The 12,633-nt window shown below is 36.7% G+C and overlaps 1 protein-coding gene across 2 annotated transcripts in view; it reads left to right on the forward strand.

The window, feature by feature from the left end:
- The window catches only part of RDX (radixin), a 90,930-nt gene that overhangs the window by 29,963 nt on the left and 48,334 nt on the right, over positions 1-12,633 (forward strand). For both annotated transcript variants that reach the window (XM_057695742.1, XM_057695741.1), the window contains exons 4-7: positions 4,877-4,972; positions 5,477-5,751; positions 11,397-11,480; positions 11,681-11,827. In XM_057695742.1, coding sequence (XP_057551725.1) covers positions 4,877-4,972; positions 5,477-5,751; positions 11,397-11,480; positions 11,681-11,827 — 602 coding nt within the window. The remainder of the gene's footprint in view (positions 1-4,876; positions 4,973-5,476; positions 5,752-11,396; positions 11,481-11,680; positions 11,828-12,633) is intronic.

Genomic DNA, 12,633 nt, shown 5'->3' on the forward strand with positions numbered 1-12,633 from the left:
TTGATCTTTAGGTAATGTCCTTTCTTGTCTCTTGTAACATGTTTTATTTTAAAGTCTATTTTATCTGATATGAGTATTGCTACTCCAGCTTTCTTTTGATTTCCGTTTGCATGGAATATCTTTTTCCATCCCCTCACTTTCAGTCTGTATGTGTCCCTACATCTGAAGTGGGTCTCTTGTAGATAGCATGTATATGGGTCTTGTTTTTGTATCCATTCAGCCAGTCTGTGTCTTTTGGTTGGTGCATTTAGTCCATTTCCATTCAAGGTAATTATTGATATGTATGTTCCTGTGACGATTTTCTTAATTGTTTTGTTGTTCATCTTTGTAGGTCCTTTTCTCCTCTTATGTTTCCTGCTTAGAGAGGTTCCTTTAGCATTTGTTTTAGGGCTGGTTTGGTGGTGCTGAATTCTCTTAGCTGTTGCTTGTCTGGAAAGCTTTGGATTTCTCTGTTGAATCTGAATGAGATCCTTGCTGGGTAGAGAATTCTTGGCTGTAGGTTCTTCCCTTTCATCACTTGAAATATATCATGCCACTCCCTTCTGGCTTGCAGAGTTTCTGCTGAGAAATCAGCTGTTAACCTTATGGGAGTTCCCTTGTATGTTCTTTGTCGTTTTTCCCTTGTTGCTTTTAATAACTCTTCTCTGTCTTTAATTTTTGTCAGCTTGACTGCTATATGTCTTGGCGTGTTTCTCCTTGGGTTAATCCTGCCTGGGACTCTCTGCACTTCCTGGACTTGGGTAGCTATTTCCTTTCCCACGTTAGGGAAGTTTTCAACTAGAATCTCTTCCAATATTTTCTCAGGTCCTTTCTCTCTCTCTTCTCCTTCTGGTACCCCTATAATGCGAATGTTGGTGCATTTAACATTGTCCCAGAGGTCTCTTAGGCTGTCTTCAGTTCTTTTCATTTTTTTTTCTTTATTTTTTTCCCCATCAGTTGATTATCACCATTGTGTCTTCCAGCTCACTTATTCACCCTTCTGCCTCAGTTAATCTACTATTGGTTCCTTCTAGTATGTATTTCATTTCAGTTATTGTGTTGCATATCTCTGTTTGCTCTTTAATTCTTCTAGGTCTTTGGTAAACTTTTCGATCTTTGCATCTAGTCTTTTTTCAAAGTCCTGGATCATCTTCACTATCATTATTCTGAATTCTTTTTCTGGAAGGGTGCCTATCTCCTCTTCATTTAGTTGTTTTTTGGGGTTTTATCCTGTCCCTTCATCTGGTATAAAGTCTCTGCTTTTTCATTTTCTCTATCTTTCTGTGGCTGTGGTTTTCAGTTCTGCAAGACGAAATACTGCTGATACTGCTTGATTCTGCTGTCTGCCCTCTTGTGGAGGAAGCTATCTGGGAGGCTTTTGCTGGTGCTTCCTGATGGGAGGGACTGATGGTGGGTAGGGCTGGGTGGGTGGAGCTCAGTAAGACTTTATTCTGATTTGGTGGGCAGAGCTCAGTAAAACTTTAATCTGCTTGATGGGTGGGGCTGTGTTCCACCCTTGCTGGTTGTTTGGCTTGAGGCTACCCAGCAGTGGAGCTTACAGGCTCTTTGGTGGGGCTGATGGTGGACTCTGGGAGGGCTCACGCCAATGAGCACTTCCCAGAACCCCTGCCGCCATTGCCCCTGTCCCTTCGGTAAGCCACAGCTGCCCCAACCTCCACAAGCAACCCTCCAACACCAGCAGGCAGGCCTGGTTCAGTCTCCTATTGGGTCATTGCTCCTGCCCCCTGCATCCTGGTGAGCACACTTTTTTTGTGTGCCCTCCAAGAGTGGAATCTCTGTTTCCCCCAGTCCTGTGGAGGTCCTGCAATCAAGTGCTTCTAGCTTTCAAAATCTGATTCTGTGGGGATTTCTCCTGTTGCTGGACCCCCAGGTTGGGAAGCCTGACGTGGGGCTCAGAACCATCACTTTAGTGGGTGGACTTCTGCAGTATAACTGTTCTCCAGTTTGTGAGTCACCCACCCAGCATTTATGGGATTTGATTTTAAAACGATTGCACCCCTCCTACCATCTCATTGCGGCTTCTCCTTTGTCTCTGAATGTGGAGTGTCTTTTTTGGTGAGTTCCAGTGTCTTTCTGTCAATGATTGTTCAGCAGTTAGTTGTAATTCCGGTGCTCCTGCAAGAGGGAGTGAGCGCGTGTCCTCCTACTCTGCTCTCTTGATCCTATCTGGAGTTAGCATTTACTGAACTTCATAACAAATTGAAATGTTATGTGTTAGCAAAATGTGAGCAAAATGTTTTGTGTTAGTCACAAACTAATCAGCAACTGGGCCTTTTTGGTATTGGATAGTGAGAAATAAAGTATTTGTTTTTTACTAAGCAGAATTGCTTTAGCTGGAAACCAGGGAAAATGGAACTACACATATTATATTGCAGTAATGTGTAGTAGTTGAAAAGTGGGGGCTCTGGAACTGCACTGCCTGCAGTAGAATCCAAGCTGTAGCTGTTTCACTTCACACAGATTATTTTCTTTGCCTCATTTTTCTCATTTGTACAATTAGGTTGATAACATTACTCCTTCAGAAGGTTTTTGTGAGAACTAATTGACACTCCATGTAAAGTATGTAGAACAGTATTTGATACACACACACACACATTTCCTATTGTAAATGAAGAGGTCTAAATTAAAAAGTATTGTTACCTACTATGGGCTCTCTCAGCAATTAATTCTTGTGGTCCCTGTTCTATTTCCTGACAACCTGAGCCTGAATGCCAGGATCTAAAAGCAGGCGTTACCTTGGGTGTAGTGAGTATATGGGTGAGCTGTCAGGTGAGTAGGTTCAAGGTCAGGCCAGCAGCAGACCTAGGGGTAGGAGTTCTCTCAAATGAATCCACCTGCAGCAAAACCTCTCTTCTGATTAGGATTTCAGCTTGAGGCTGTCTGCCATTTGGAAGGGCTCTAGCTGAGTGCTTGAAGTCCTTCAGTTTGCTCCCTGTTGACTCTTTCTTCACTGGCCTCCTTTTCCAGCTTCTGCCTGTGGGATTAGAATAGTAATACCCCCAAGGAGTACTTACTCAGCGTGATCTGTTAGGATACAAGAAAAAATGGTAAAAGTTAGTCTATATTTTTGTCTTTCCTCTTTCAAATTATTTTTTAAAAATATGTTTTCTAATATATTAATGTGATAGCATGTGTATAGCTTACAAGTAAAATATACATATATTGTAGTTATGTGCCCAAGTATGCTTTTACTTGTAAGGTCATGATTTAAAGTTTCCTAGAACACTTTCAGAAGTAGGGGAGGATGGGGCCTCCTCAGGAGTTTCACAGCTGTGCTCTTATTTGTCTTGGTGCCCCGCTGTGGCGAATCCCCCCCTTTTACCTAGCAGCAGTGGGAATCACAGAAAGCCTGGAAACGAAGGCTGAGGCCTGTTGTGGTACACTTCTCCCTGCTCTTGACATTTCCTGCTTCTGCCAGTCGCAGCTGGAGTGTTTTCTGTGCTGCTGTTGGGACCACCTGTCTTTTGCCAAAGTTAAATTATCTGGGGTCTCCTTTGTCCACATGAAAGTTTTGGTGATTTGGCATCAGTCAGCTTTCTCCAGCAGTGTGGATCTTTATATCCCATACCATTCAGAACTTTCTCAGGTTTTTTTTTTTGCGGGGAGTGGGGTTGGTTTTTCTCTAGTGTGGTCACCTTTCCTAGCACAGCTAAATATTTTTGCTTAATTTTGTCTGTCATTTCAGTGAAATTTTTCAAGAGGGAAAGTAAACTGAAGGGTTCAATTTGCTATCTTGAAACCAAAAGCCTGGCATGTTTTTAGATTTTTATTTAAAAAGAAATATTTATTGCTTATTTTAAACCAATAAGTTTTTTTTTACTTTAATTACTTAAGAACTAATGTTGAATCTTTCTGTAAAGCTTTTAAAATCTTAATAAACTTTCACCTTCCTCATTTTATGTTAAATATAGATTTAAAAATATTCTTTTTTTTTTTGCATAATCCTAAGTTTGGAATAATAATCCTAGCTCACTGCTTTATTTACTCTAATATTGTTGAGTACCTACCACAGGTACTTGGAGATGACATGAAATGAATATTAAGATCAATAAGGCAGTAATCTCTGTCCTTAGTCAAGGAGGGTAGACACTTTACTAATAGTAGTTAATTATGATAAAATAAATGTTCAAATAACAGTTTAGATAAAGTACTATGAGATTATCAAGGAGCAAGTGATTAATTCTATCTAGATGATAGGAGAGCTTCATTCACAGAAGCATGTTAGTTGAGCTGGGCCTTGAGGAATACATTATTTAACAGGTGGTAAAAGCACAGAAGAAACACTCTAGGCACGGGAAGAAGCATGAGCAGAGGTGTAGAAGGGTAAAATTTATGGCATGTTCCAAGAATGGTTTTTTGCTCGGTGAGGGTGGAACATAGAATATATGATGGTGAATGAAGGGAAATAGGAATGGGGGTGAAATCAGCGGCTGGATAGCCTCAGGCATGACATTAACATGTCCTCAGAGACTCTTATCACCAAAATCATACTATTTGTCTAGGCTACCTGATAGTATACTTGGGGGGGGGTGGGGGGGGGGTAAGCTGAAATAGGAAAGTGGGATTATGATAGCTCTATATCTGTTCCCCAGATTCTTCTTTTTATCTGTTAGGGTCATGATGGGAGATGAGAAGGAAAAGAGCACGCAAAACAAGATTGCTATGACAGCATACAAAATTTAATAAACCAAACCTGAATTTAAATTTTTAGAAATGTTCCTTTAATTACTATGTTAAATTTAGGAAAAATCTTTTCTATAGCAGGGAAATAAACCTATAATTTCTATGTAGTTTTGTTCTTCTCTTGTTAAAGTATAGTGCCATCTAGTTATAATGTGAGTGTTGAACCATAATTAACTTTCTTTTTTTTTTTAAGGTGGTGAAAACAGTTGGTTTGCGTGAGGTCTGGTTTTTTGGGCTGCAGTATGTGGACAGCAAGGGTTATTCTACATGGCTTAAACTGAATAAAAAGGTAAAGTGTGTATGAGAACATCCAGCTAATAATTAAGTTGCTTTGAAGTTATCACGATCGTGAATTTGTGCCAGAAAAGCTCAGAGTCTGATTTCAAGCCTCCTTTTACAGTTACCTCTGTAAATCATTAGAGGTGTCATGTCTTTTAATTTAGTAAGGTACCATCAACTTATCGTCTTCAAGGAAAGAAATGTTCACTTTTCCTGTTTGAAAACTCAGTAGTAAGAAGTATTACGAGGTGTTACTTACTACTTTGACCTTAATTTAAACATCTTCAGGATAAGCTTCTCAAGAGAAATTTCAATTTGGTTATTAGGATCTGTGAATTATCGGTCACATTCGTGAGCGTACTTTTTTTACAGGTTTAGAATCTTACCTCATAGATTTAAAATTTTACTTATGTTTTACATCCCACTTTGTTCCAAAGAGAATTTTATGTGACTATGGTTAGTTATTGTGAACTTAAGACATTTTTATTGATTATACTTGAAATTACTGTTCCAGGTGACACAGCAAGATGTTAAAAAAGAGAATCCTTTGCAGTTCAAGTTTAGAGCTAAATTCTTTCCTGAAGATGTTTCTGAGGAATTAATTCAAGAAATAACCCAGAGACTTTTCTTCTTGCAAGTTAAAGAAGCTATCTTAAATGATGAGATATATTGTCCACCAGAAACTGCAGTTCTTTTGGCTTCCTATGCTGTCCAAGCCAAGTATGGAGATTATAATAAAGAGGTTCATAAGCCGGGGTACCTGGCTAATGATAGACTCCTACCCCAGCGGTGAGTGAAACAGGCTTTTATGTTATAGTCTCTGAAAAATTATGTTTTAGAAGCTTGTAAATGTTTGTGGGTTTTTTGGTGGTGGTTGTTTTTTTAGATTTTTTAAGTTGCCAGCTGGATCAGACAGTATACTTTTAAAAGTTATGACCCAGAAGCTACATAGATTTATATACGCTGTAATTACTTAAACTTTCTGCCTCTTCTTATTTCACAAGGTAAGCAGTAAATGGAGGCAGTGATAATTTGGGCTTGAGGAGGACATGATTATTGCTGCTTATTAGTAAAAATTCTCACACAGGTAGATAGTTGCTTAATAAATGCTTTTGAAAATAATAAGTGCCAGGTTATATTTCCTCCATAGAATTAAAATTAACTTTCTAACTTTTCAAAAGGCCTTTTCAACTTGGTTTTCAGACTCAGTCTAGTGCTCTATCCTCACCTGCAGCATGCAGACCGGCAGCAGAACCAGGCTACTGACGCCTGGTGTGGTGAAGGAAAGTGCGGCATTTACTGCAGGGCACCAAGCAGGGCAGTGGGAGACAAGCCTAAGATCCACCCCCACTTGGCCTTTGAGTGAGGGGCTTTTTAAAGGGGAAGAACAAAGGGACTAGAATTAACCACTGTCTTATGACACCTTGGGAGTCAGAAGTCTGTGGTTTAAGATCCTCTGGCCAGGTGCTCTGTGACTCAGGGGTCTGCTAGCTCATGCTGCCCTGGAGAAACACCCTGAGTTTGTACATTAGTGATGATATCTGTAATAGCAAGTTTAGTACATTAGCAGTGTTATCGACAGTAGCAACTTTAGTCATCTGACTTGGTTGATCAGTGTTCAGTTAGCACATGATTGAGGATCAGAGGGGACAAAAAAAGGGAATAAAGTTTTGGATAGAGAGCTTAATGAAAAACTCGATAAGAGAACTTGGTTTAGGGGGACTCGGTTTCAATATAACAGTTATTTTAAAGTAACATGGCATAGGAAAACATCATCAGCAGAAGACCTAGATTTTGAAGGCTGATTCTACCCTTTGCTAATTATGTGGCCTTAGGTTGCATAACCTAACTCTCTGAGCCTCTGAATCTGCAAAATGGGGATAACTGTCTGAATCTGCAAAATGGGGATAACAGTTTTGCTCTGTCAACTTTACTGTTTATGATTACAGTTCATGAACTGTATGCTTTACAGTTTTAATTGTAAAGTGTGATACAGGTGTTAGTTGGTAGTAGTATTTATAAAATCTAGAAAGTACATCAAATATTACTTTTAAATATCTCAGTTCTTGATTATAGTAGCATATATGACCCTGATATTAGAATGTAGATGGGGATTTTTCTTTAGAATCCAGAGAAGTTATTATAGTTCTTAGCGCAAATACCTGAATTTTAAAATTTCTATTTAAAGGCAAAACTGCATATTATTAACCTCAAGTTTCAGTTCTCTATCACTTCCTCATAGTATTTAAGCTCTTAGGTATAATTTCTTTTTTCATAAGTACTGAATGTGAAGAAACCCAAAAGTACTTTGTCTACTTTTTATTAATTTGCTGTGGTTGTGTTAACGATTATTTTTCGCGAATAAATTATATTCTGTTGTTATATGTTGTTATATGCTTTATAGGTACCATTAAGTATGGTAGCTTTAATAATTGATTATTAAATGTTATACTGTCCTGTTCTTTAATATTACAAGTTATCTTAGAAGGTAAAATAATGCATGTTGTTCACTGAAAGGATCAGGAATATGAGATACTTGGTAGTCTCTGTCTGTTTTTGATTATTATTCCAACTCCAAAATTCCTTGTCTCAGATTTTTTAAGCACTGAATTGAGTAATTGATTACTGGTACAGTAGAATTTCATTTCAGATAAGAGTCTTTATTTTAATTGAGGTATAATTTATATATAGTAAAATGCCAGCAGGTTAGCTTTTAAATCAGTACATAAGGTAAATATTATATATAATCAAAATTACCCTTAAAATTCTTAATTGTTCATAAAATAGTCATGTTTTACTTCAACAAGTATAACATAGATAATTCTTTCAATGTTAGATCAGATTGCTGTTTTGGTGAGTACCAGATGAAGTAATTGGCTTACATTTAGTAGTCATGTGATTAAAAATTTTTTTTTCTAGAATCACTGGAATACTGGAATCACACTTAACCACAATTAATTTAACTTCTTTTATATGCACATGTGCTGTAACCCCCTGTATTTAGAAAGAAGGAAGATAGCACATGCTGGTCAAGACTTGGTCTTTAACTTTGAAGGTCCAGTCAGGTGTCCTTCAAGTTGTTAGTCTAAGGAGGACTAATTCAAATTTAAAAGAGACTTATAAAGTCAGAATACTAAGTTTTTGGTTTAGAATGTAGAAGATACCTTCAGTTGTTGATTTATTCCACGTATAGTATATAACAAACTTTTACCACTAAATACCTGGGGGAAAATTAGTAATCAGGTTATTTGGTGAATCTAAATCAAACACAATATTTTGATGATTTTGATGGATGTTTATAATTCTTGTATTGAAAAACCCAGATAAGCAATCTCTTCTCCCACAGTGGAGTTCAGCAGTCTGCTGATACAAGTAATCAGCTCCACCAGATAGCATCCCTCTCTTTTATTTATTTATTTATTCATTCATTCATTCATTCATTTATTTATTTATTTATTGGCTGTGTTGGGTCTTCGTTGCTGCACACGGGCTTTGTCTAGTTGCGGTAAGCCAGGGCTCCTCTACATTGTGGTGCGTGGGCTCCTCATTGCCGTGGCTTCTCTTGTTGCGGAGCACAGGCTCTAGGTGTGTGGGCTTCAGTAGCTGCAGCATATGGGCTCAGTAGTTGTGGCTCACGGGCTCTAAAGCGAAGCCTCAGTAGTTGTGGCACACAGGCTTAGTTGCTCTGCTGCATGTGGAATCTTCCTGGACCAGGGATTGAACCCATGTCCCCTGCACTGGCAGGCAAATTCTTAACCACTATGCCACCTAGGAAGTCCCAGCGTCCCTCTCTTTTAAAAAGAGCTGTACATATATATATATATATAAGTTTTTATGTATGAGGTTTCTGCCTTGGGCATTTGGGTGGTTTGTTAATACCTTTTCAAGGTTAGAGGAGAAGGAACACATTTCAGAGGAGGAAGATTTCAGTTTTGAACCTATTGAGCTTGAAATATCTCCAGTATAAAAGCAGTTTCAGTACAGTGTTGGGGTTGAAGCCAGATTGTAGTGGACTGGGGGCAATCATGGGAGGTATGGAAATGAAAGATGGTGAATATGAACAGTTCTCAAAAGAAATTTGGCTGTGACAAAGACAAAGACTAAGAGGAGGGGAAGCATGAGTTTGTAGACATGTTCTTTAAAAGGTAGAAAAGAAGGAATTCCTGTAATCACTCTACAAATTTTTGCCTCTTCTGTTCTGGCTCTGGGCATTAGTGGTGAGCAACATGGGTGTGATCTTTGCTCTCTTGACACAAATAAGTATATAGGCATACCTCCTTTTTTTTTTGCGCTTTGCTTTATTGTGCACTGTAGGTATTGTTTTTTTTTCTTCTTTTTTTAACAAATTGAAGATTTGTGGCAACTCTGCATCAAGGAAGTCTGTTAGCACTATTTTATTTCCAGCAGCTTTAGCTACTTCATGGGTCTGTGTCACATTTTCTCACAATATTGCAAACTCTCCACCAGCAGAAAGATTATGACCTCCAGAACGTTCAGATGGTGGTTAGCATTTTTAGCAATAAAATATATTTAAATTAAGGTATGTACATTGTTTCTATGGACATAATGCTATTGCACACTTAATGGACTACAGTATAGAATAACCATAACCTCTACATGCACTGGGAAACCAAAAAATTTGTGTGACTTGCTTTACTGCGGTAGTCTGGAAATGAACCAAAAATATCCCTGAGGTATGTCTGTATCTAGGCAGGGGACAATAAATGATGGAGTGAAGATCCTGAAAAATAGAGGGGTAAGTCATTTAAAGCCCCACATAGACAGACTTAAAGCCAGGTCGGACAGATTAGCCTTACCTGAAGAAGGACTACTTTTTTCTGGACAGAAGAAAAAAAAAGTGGGAACTTTTAGTTTAGTTTTTTTTGTTTTTAGTTTTTATCTTTTTTTTAAATTTAATTTTTATTTTATATTGAGGTATAATTGATTTAAAATGTGTCTGTTTCAGGTATATGACAAAGTGGTTCAGCTATATATATATCTCCATTCTTTTTCAGATTCTTTTCCAAAGTGGGAATTTTGGGATATCTGCAAATCAGTCATGCAGATTAATAATACAAGCACATTATACAAAATGCAAACGAATGAGATTTGAAATGCAGGCTATAAAAAGCCAGAACATAAATCTTAGTGGCATTTAATTAATCCATACCTTCAGATTTAGTTAAATTTGTAATATCTGCAGTGGGCTTCACTGATTATGCCCTCAAGGCTTGCGCCTTGGTGAGCACAGAGGCCAGATGGCAAGAGAGAGTATAAAGACAAGAAAAATGTGGAAACTTAAGTGCTGTAAAGAGGAAGAAAAATATCTCCCCAAAAGCAAGCGCTTAAAAGAGGATACATAGAGAAAGTGGTGTGTAGTAAGAACATCATGGTCAGTCTGAGGCCTCGCTAAGGAATTCATTCTAAAAAGTGAGTAACTTGTCCAAGGGAAGATTCTATCCCATTTATGCTGCCAAAAAGTCCATGGGTTTACCTTAAAATTTTTACATAGGAAAAAGGTAATATTTTAACACCACAGCTTTTGCTATCAGTAAAATAGGATCTGAGTATTCACCAATATAGGAAGACGGGTAATTATCATCATAATTCCCAAGGAGAGTAGAAATACATAGCAGAGTAGTAACCATAGAAGGCAAATTATATGCATGCTGAATTTGCTTATTTGGTGTTAAAATATTAGTAGTTGAAAATAAGAATGTTTATTTGTTTGCTTACATTTGCAGAAGAAACACTGGAAGGATACAAAAAAACTAATAAGTTATTTGAAGCATTGGAGGGTGATGAAAAAAATGCCTTTTCACTTGTATACTTCTTATATAAAAGTATTACCTATAGAAAATGACAAAATTAAATTTAGCAGTAAAGAAAGTAAATACATAGAGTCATAGAATAATTAAGACCCAAGAATTCTGATTTCAATCTGTTCTTTAATAGTTTTATTAATCACGAGCGAGCCATTTTCCCGTTTTTTTGGTCCAATATTTTATTCATTTCAAACATTTGGATTCCCATAAAGTATCCATACAACTATTTTAAAAAACATGTATTATGTAAAATAATTTCAGGATCATAGAATCTTTTAATTTTGAGATAATTGTAGATTCACACACAGTTGAAAGAAATGATAGTGAGGTGCAGGTCTAATGTATCCTTCTCCCAGCCTTCCCTAATGGGAAGTACAATATCACAACTAGGATGTTGACATTGATGCAGTCCACTGACCCCATTCAGGTTTCATCAGTGTTACTGCAGCCATTTGTGTGTATGTATGTATTTGTTAATTCTGTGCAGTTTTATCATGTGTATAGCTTTGTATGACCACCACAGTTAAGGTACTGAATGATTCTAGGCTTTTAAAAAAAATATTGATTTTAAATCTTTGAGGCGTTTTCATAGAGTTTTTTTCCTCACAGTGTTTTGGAACAACACAAACTAACAAAAGAACAGTGGGAAGAAAGAATACAGAACTGGCATGAAGAACATAGAGGAATGCTAAGGTATTTAGGTGATTTTCTTAGTGTTTTTCCTCAAATTAAAGTTGGTTTTTTTCCCATACCATTTATTGTTACATCAGCTTATCCCCAAAAGATTAGCTGATTTATATGAATAAATATAAACACTAAATTTAATCCAAAGTGTTTTTGTAATTTGGTGTTACTTTTATTTATATATATTAAAATTACCTTAATTTCAACAGGGAAGATTCTATGATGGAATACCTGAAGATTGCACAGGATCTAGAAATGTATGGAGTCAACTATTTTGAAATAAAAAATAAAAAGGGAACTGAATTGTGGCTAGGCGTTGATGCTTTGGGTCTGAATATCTATGAACATGATGACAAGTAAGTAAATTAGTTGCATAGTTCACTAATTTTATGTTAGTGACTTCAATCTTTATGTTTGTATAGTTCTTTCTGGGTTTGATTACCCTTAACTGCTTTTTTTCCCTCCCAAATTAAAAGATTAGTTAGTGCCACATAGACTCTCACATAACATATCTGTTTTCTCAATATCTTGCAGTTTCAGAATTCTGTTTCTCAAGTGTATTTATCAAATAGAATGATTCACTTTTATTTGAACTGTGCTTCTTGATGTCTTATGAGTTATATCTAGTAACTTAATTACAATTTGTTCTCTCACAGATGAAGAGTGATTTCTTAAATGTTATGCCTGGCCTATAGATTGAAATTGAAATTAACATGTTTAAATCAGGAGCGATGAGATAATGGATTAATAAGTGTATAATTTACTGTATTTTGTAACACTCTTTTTTGAACATTTATCTTACAGGAATTGTTTTGAATATTTTTGGATATCAATAAAGTAGAATATTCCTGTATCATGCATAGTGAACAGTATGATTTTATTTTGAATTTGACCAGGAATATATAATATGTCAGGCTCTTTGAGCACTTTTCAGTAATAATAGCTACAATTGCTTTATACCTTTCTTTAATTTACCATATCACATAAACATCAAAGTCTGTGCCAGTAATGCCTCCTCCTAAGATGTTTCTTTTTTTTCTGGGTTGGCTCCAGAACTTTATTTTTATTATTTATGGGTATCTAATAAAATACATATTCTTAAGCAAATATACTAACTCCAAAAGAGAGGATTTTACTGATTTTATTCTGACATATTTTCCCC

Source organism: Hippopotamus amphibius, chromosome 9 (genome assembly GCF_030028045.1).
Source record: "Hippopotamus amphibius kiboko isolate mHipAmp2 chromosome 9, mHipAmp2.hap2, whole genome shotgun sequence".
NCBI classification, from domain to species: domain Eukaryota; kingdom Metazoa; phylum Chordata; class Mammalia; order Artiodactyla; family Hippopotamidae; genus Hippopotamus; species Hippopotamus amphibius.